Here is a 6,986-nt window from a genome sequence, read left to right on the forward strand (position 1 = left end):
CTACTGCAAACATTTCTGCTTTCGGTGCACCATATTTCATCACAATGTCACTTAACACCTTAATGCCATATGCAATGGGACGGAGAACTGTTCTTCCATTTCATTCCTGCTCCCGATGCAGTATTCCTGAGATGGCTACTACTGATGCGTCTGTATCAAGAACATACCTGCCCTTTTTTGTAGGCATGCCTAGCACTGGCGCTTCGCACAGTTCCCGCTTTATGTTCTCGAAGGCAGTTTGTGCTTCTTCGTTCCATTCGAACTTCTTTCCTCTGTTGCGCATCAGCTTCTGCATGGGATACACCTTGTCTGCATACCCTTTTATGAACTCACGGTAATAATTGGCAAACCCTAGGAAGCTCATGAGTTGTGTGTCCGTTCTGGGAGCCTTCCATGTCAGCACAGCCTCTACTGCTTCCGGGTCCGGCCTCACACCATGCCTGTCCACCATTCTTCCTAGATACTTGATTGAATCCCTCAGGATCTCGCATTTCGATGGTTTGCATTGCCAAACTGCTCTCTTCATGCAGTCAAAGACCTCTTCGAGCCGATGTGGTCTTCCAGGGTGGGTTTTGCTATGACCACGTCATCCACGTAACACATCACAAAGTTCCAGTCTTTTTCGTCACTCCGGTCAAAGCGTAAGCCATCAGTCTTTGAAAAGTGGCCGTTGCGTTGCACAAGCCGAAGGGCATCTTCTTCCACTGGTACAACCCCAAATCACATGCGAACCGGTCTTTTCTCTCTTTCCTTCTTCCGCAGAGGAACCTGAGGAACCTTCCGCAGAGGAACCTAGTCGGAGATTCGTCGGACTTAGGTCTTCCCTCGTGAAGCCCATTCTTTCTCAAGTTTTTTATCTGCATCACGCTCACTATCGCTTCTGTGTCCAGAAGCCCTGTGAATCCGATTTTCTTTCCATTGGTGTCGAGCAGCTGTGCAGTCACATCTGCTTCTCATCCAATGTGAACCGCGTCTTGTTTCATCATGGCGCCATGACCTATCCTACGGACTTTAAGTTCTCCTTCACCCATATAGGTTTGCCCCATTCGGTCACTGTCCGTCGTCACGTGGGTCCTGGTGTAGATACTGATTCCATCCACGTTCAGCGTCACTTGATCCACGTTCCATAGACTTCCACGTAGCGCCCGTGAAGTTTCTTTATTCGAGGGCCACCCGTTGTCAGTAGCGCTGGCACAGCTCTTGACTCAGTGCGTGGCTCCACCTGTCTCAGATAATCTGCATATGTATCCAAAAGCATCAGAGTGAATTCTGATGGTTCACTCAGATTTCTGATTACCTGGTGTCCCGCTACCGAGATTACTGATTGTATTTTACTTCCCTGTGGCACCAAACCAAACGTCTTCCCGGAGATCACATTTAGTTTCATGATCAATTTGCTTGGTGTTTTCGTTTCTTCGACTTCTGATGCCTCGAAGGCGTTCAGCCTTTCCTGTAATTTCTCATTTTTCAATTCGAGCATCTTTTTTTGTTCGATCTCCTTCGTAACCAATTCCTGCTGGACTCTGTTTAGAGCATCCCTGGCGGCTGCCCTATAGTCGATCTTGAAGTCATACGTCGCAGTTACCGGTTCCGCTTCACATCTCTCTTCCATTACCGCCTGCATCTTCTTCGTTGCCAGTTCCTGTGGTTTCTCTTTTCTGCGCGCCTCCGCTTCACTCAACAGGCGAGCCTTGCTGGCTTTCACTCCCGATACAGCTTCCTCATGCCTTGGATGCTTGATGTCTGCCACAGCATCCCAGAATTATGGACAATCCGATTTAAAATGACCTTCCAACTTATAAAAGAAACACCTTGGGTCAATTTTCGCAATTACTCCTCTCATGAAATCTTCATGATCGACCTCTGACGCATCTTCATCCTCAAGGCTAAAGCCTTTTGCTTTCATGCCCTGTTTGTATGTTAGGCATGCTGACACATGATGGTCCGTCGAACTGCAATTTGCACAAGACCGTCTCTTGTCCATGTCGTCCCTTGGTTTGTACCAGTTGTTTCCTTGGTTTCCTGGTCCATTGTTGAAATTGTCATAGTTGTTTTTGTAATATCCAGATCTCGATGGAGGCTTCAGCAAAATATTTTCTTTTGACTTGAGTCTCAACTCCTCTGGTATTGGCGCAATGGTTGAGAATGATGTTTAATGTGTCGCTAACATTGTTCGCAGTTCATGATTCTTCGCACCATCGATGAATTTTGAGGCTACTGTCAGGTTCATCCTTCTATTTGACTCATCTGGCTGGCTACGCCTTCTCAGCATCTCCAAATCGTCTAGAAACTTGTCTATTGTCTCATCTTCTCGTTGCCTCCGTTTCTCAAAGCGCATCATTCCCTGCACCCCTGAGCTAAAACGATTTCATTTAACAAGATTTCAAAGTTTTTCTCCAGTGCCCCATTAGTATTGCTTTTTTGGCATCACGCTGTTTAGGGCTGTCCCTTCCAAGTTACTGGTGAGAGCACTGCATTCTTGTCTTTCTGTCAAGTCCTCTTCCTCGCAATGCAGTCTCATCACCTCTATCCAGGTATCAATACAGCCATCAGATTCGTCTTTATAGCATCTTGGTTTCTTAAAGACTCTTCTGGACTTTTCACTACGTTCATTGGTCCTCGACAGCCTGGTAAGAAATGTTTCCAAGGTCCTGTTCAGAGGTTCAAAGGCTGTGGCCATCGATGCAGCGTCTTTTGAATGCCCCGCCTGAGTATCTTTGCCCCCTGATAAGGGCTCCAGATTTTCCCTCCTGTCCGACTCGCTGGGATTATTTCTTCCTTGGCTCGCATGACTCCTGTTCCTGGAATCACATCTCCCAGTCGCATGTGTATCTTGCGTTGGTCGTTCGTTAGAGGTCTTTCTTTTGCCTTTTGAACTTCCTCCGATGTTTGGGCCCCGGGGTCTATTGTCCCTTGTGGTATAGCCTGATGAACTGCCCCTTCCTCTAGAGGGTTCATATGTCCTTCTCCTATTCTGCTGCTCGTTCAAGTTCACCCTCGGCTCCCTACTGGGTTCTCCCGATTTCGATTCCCCTCTTTTTGGTCCACTCCTGCTGCTTAGTAGCCCATCGAACCTATCCATGATAGCCTGAGTTCGCTTCTCCATCATCGCATCTATCTTCGTGTCAAGAGTCTCAAGAGTCTGCTCTTGTTGAATTCTCAACCTCTCCATGTCGTCTCTCAATCGTAACTCTCTTTGCTCAGCCTCCCCAGTCAATCGCGACAGGTTCTTCGCTAAGTGTTCATCCATTCTCTCCTTCAAGCGTTTTTCGCTTATGCTAGCTTCTTGTCTGTTGCGGTTGATCTCTTCTCGCAGACTTTCTCTCTTGACGTGGACTGCCCTTTCCAGTTCACTCATTCTTATGGACATCTGTTCATTCTGTTCTCCTATACTGCACACTATGTTGGTCAAGGCTTCTTCAATTGATGCTCCGTTTTCTACTAATGGCGTCACAAGTGGCGGTGTCACCCTGTCGATCCCAGGTAGCTTGGTGCTGGTCGAGATTCGGGCTTTGATTCTCTGCCGCGATGTCTTTTCACTATCCACCTCTGGATCCGCCGGTGCGTTGCTTAGCCTTGTGATCCTACTCTGCCCAGTTCGCATTTCCGGGTTCGTCATATTCACACAGTCTCTTGACTGGCCTGATTCTTTTATGGTATTGCTTATTGTCCTCACCACGCCAAATTGTTCCATGGTACCAGTCTCTCTATCGGCGTATGCGCCATTCTCCTGAGTCGAGCTACTGAGGCTGACTTGAGATCCGAAGTCATCTTGCCCGTCGTCGTCCTCTTCTTCTTCCTGGGTCTCTGCCTCATCGCCCGTACCCGTTCCCATAGTAAATGGAAAGAAGTTTCCTAAAGTGTTCTTCACTCTTTCTGAAAACGATGATGACGTTGCCAGTTTTTTCCGTCATGCCAAACATGTTGTCTGTGGGTGATCTTGTAGTCGCCACATTTTCAGTAGAGATATCGGACAGTTCCGACATCTCTTCTCGGTCCAAGGTCCCGGTGGAAGTGGCAAAATATTGGCCTTGTTCTACCGGTGTAGATTCACTCGTCAACCTTCTGTTTCCTCTCCCTTCCGGTCCATGTCCCTCTGATCCTCATCCAGAGCAGGGTCTAAATGGACCTCTACCTCTAACATTGCCTTTTGTCCTTCTGATGACTTTTGACTCCTGGTTTCAACCATTATGCTTGAAACTTTCTTACCTTTGTCGGTCCGGGTTTGTGTGATCCTTTCCATAAAAGGGTCAGTCATTGCGTCTCTGTTTCTCAGGTATGAATTTCCTGGAGCTGTCACCTAGTTTAGGTATCCATGACTTGTTCAAACTCATTTTCAATTTACCACTTCTTACTGGCTATACACTCAATTCGATTGCTAGTGTCTTTTTAGTCTTTCAACTGATAATAATAATAACACAACACAAAAAATTCCAAAAGTTTCACTTAAATCGTCACCAGGAATCCTTGTATGTTATCACAGTACAAAGTGTATACAATTTATTCTCAATAATCGATTATTATTTGCAAGATATGAAGCTAGCATAGTCTGATGATATCAATATATTTGAAAGATAGCGTACTCACTACCCAATCAAGCACAAATGTTATTCAATTAAAACCAAAAATGAATGAAAATGAGATTATTTTCGATGAAAAACGTATGTGTTTTGTACTTTCAGTCGCAATATGATGTTTTGTCAGTATGTGTTTTGTCAGTCGCAATATGATAGTCGAACTTGTTTTTGAAGATAGAGTTTTCCCTGTTTGGTGCTGCACCAAACAGACAAAACTTGAAGGCAGTAATTTTCTCAAGTGGGCGTCTATTGCACCCACCGAGTCCTGTGTTACATATCTGCCTTCGGATTGCCCGAGCTAGACCTGCTAAAATCCTGAGGACAATCACATTCCCAAAAACGATTTGGATTTCAATCCACACAAATCAGTAACAAATTATTTTTCAATTTAGACTTAATGTCGCGAAAATCCGAGTTTAGACTTGTCTTGTTTTGGTCTAGTCTTTTATAAAAGGCAAATTACCAGTGCAGTCACTGGTTCCTAGCCTGTCTCTTAATAACCTTTTACCTTTCACTGTTTTCTTTTCTTCTGTCTACTTAAGTCTTAACAAAATAATACCCCTCCGGATTGACAAAAATGGGACCCCTCCGGTTTGGCAAAAATGGGACCCCTCCGGATTGGCAAAAATGGGACCCCTCCGGATTGGCAAAATTAGGACCCCTCCGGATTGGCAAAAACAGTACCCCTCCGGATTGGAATAAATGGGACCCCTCCGGATTGGCAAAAATAAGAGCCCTCCGGATTGGCAAAATTGGGACCCCTCCGGATTGGCAAAAACAAGACCCCTCCGCATTGGCAAAATTGGGACCCCTCCGGATTGGGACCCCTCCGGGTTTATAAAAATAACTTTTCAGAGACTTTCAAAACGTTCTCCGATGCTATTATGCTGTTTGTACTAAATAAGAAGGGTTTATTATCTTTTCCTAGACCCTTCCGGATTGAAGCAAAGCCTCATATGTGTTAATTAACCTTAACTGTGAAGGGTCTTATTACTAGTCCAGTTTCGACTCGACTATGGTCTTCTGGTTCCCTTAGCCTTCCCTTTTCGTCTAGAACTGCGAAAAATTGCCTTATTCAACCATTGCTACCCTTTTGTAGGGGTGTGGGGGTTTTTCAAAAAAATTTTTTATATAACGTGAAGGGTCTACCTTCCCGAATTAGTGAATTTGCTAAAAACAATCTTAAAAAATTTCACTAAAATCAAAAACATTTCTCTTTTATAGGTTCAGCCATATTTTTTTCGCAATTCTGTTCTTTTCGACCTAAAAATTATTGATCCGAGCTCAAAAGGCCTATACTCTTGTAGTTCAATGCAAGAAACCCGATCTAAAACGTTCCAGCTGGAAAAATTTGCCTAAAACAATGCTATTTGGACCCCTCCGGATTGATGAATCGACTAAAACAAACACGTTAAGTTCGATTTCACTGTAACCCGGAAGGTTATCTGCAAACGGGTTTTGAAACCTGTCGATTCACTAAGGAACGTTGTCCCTCCAACAATTTTTACTGTCCTAACTCAAAAATTTCAAAAAATTTTCTTTTTTTTGTAGCGTTTCGTTTCATCAAAAATCAAGAAAATTCGGTTTTTGGTACCCAATTAGTTTCAACCACTTCCTACCTAAACTTAACCGGTTCTACCTATTATACTAGTACAGTTAAGATGTAAATCACTAAATTAGCGCTTTTTTTTGTTCCAAAAAATATCGATATCTCAAAAATCGCGATTTGTGGGGGATCAAAATATCGGTATTTTGACCCTAAAAACCGGTCTGCTCTGTGTGTTTTTACTTGAAATCAGTATAGGAGTATTAATATAGGCACTATAAACAATAACACTAGTTATACTATACCTCTCCGGGTTTGTTCAATCTCCGAATTAAGGTGCTTTACTTGGAAATTCGCAGTGCGGTGAAGGGTCACTACAGTTAAGTCACTGCCGAGCCCCCCACAGAGTAATATCTTACTTTTGTACCAAAAGGGATACAAAACTTTTAACGATACCCAACCGCCGATTGTTGTTGTCCTTGAGCCCTTTCTTGTCGCTCTTTGAACTGCTTGCCGGATCAGTCTTCTTCACTAATCCCGAGACCCTTCCGGATTGAGAGCAAATTAGCATTAACGTGCTTAAATACTCAAACAACCCTACAGTACTAGCACCACAAACGGGCCACACAACTGATCGCTACAATCTTAACTGATATAAATGCCTGTAACAAGAATATATCTAATAACAACAAACGGGAGGGTCTGATCACATCTCGTCTGGGGGATGATTTCTACTGATTTTATAATTTTTTAATACTGTTTTTGGTTTTTTCGGTTATTTTTTATGTTTTTTGTTGTTCTTAGGTTTTATACTACTTTTTGTTTGGTTTTTATAAATCTTTAAAAGATTTTGGTCACGTAAT

The 6,986-nt window shown here is 43.7% G+C and overlaps 1 protein-coding gene across 1 annotated transcript; it reads right to left on the reverse strand.

The window, feature by feature from the left end:
• Positions 1-2,407: 2,407 nt before the first annotated feature.
• LOC134851939 (dentin matrix acidic phosphoprotein 1-like) lies at positions 2,408-4,189 on the reverse strand. Its single transcript, XM_063868214.1, has 3 exons — positions 4,063-4,189; positions 3,470-3,876; positions 2,408-3,256 (listed from the first exon to the last, which is right to left on the reverse strand). The coding sequence occupies exons 1-3, from the start codon at positions 4,187-4,189 to the stop codon at positions 2,408-2,410; spliced, it is 1,383 nt and encodes a 460-aa protein (XP_063724284.1).
• Positions 4,190-6,986: the final 2,797 nt, after the last annotated feature.

The sequence above is a fragment of the Symsagittifera roscoffensis genome, chromosome 7 (assembly GCF_963678635.1).
Source record: "Symsagittifera roscoffensis chromosome 7, txSymRosc1.1, whole genome shotgun sequence".
Taxonomy (NCBI): domain Eukaryota; kingdom Metazoa; phylum Xenacoelomorpha; order Acoela; family Convolutidae; genus Symsagittifera; species Symsagittifera roscoffensis.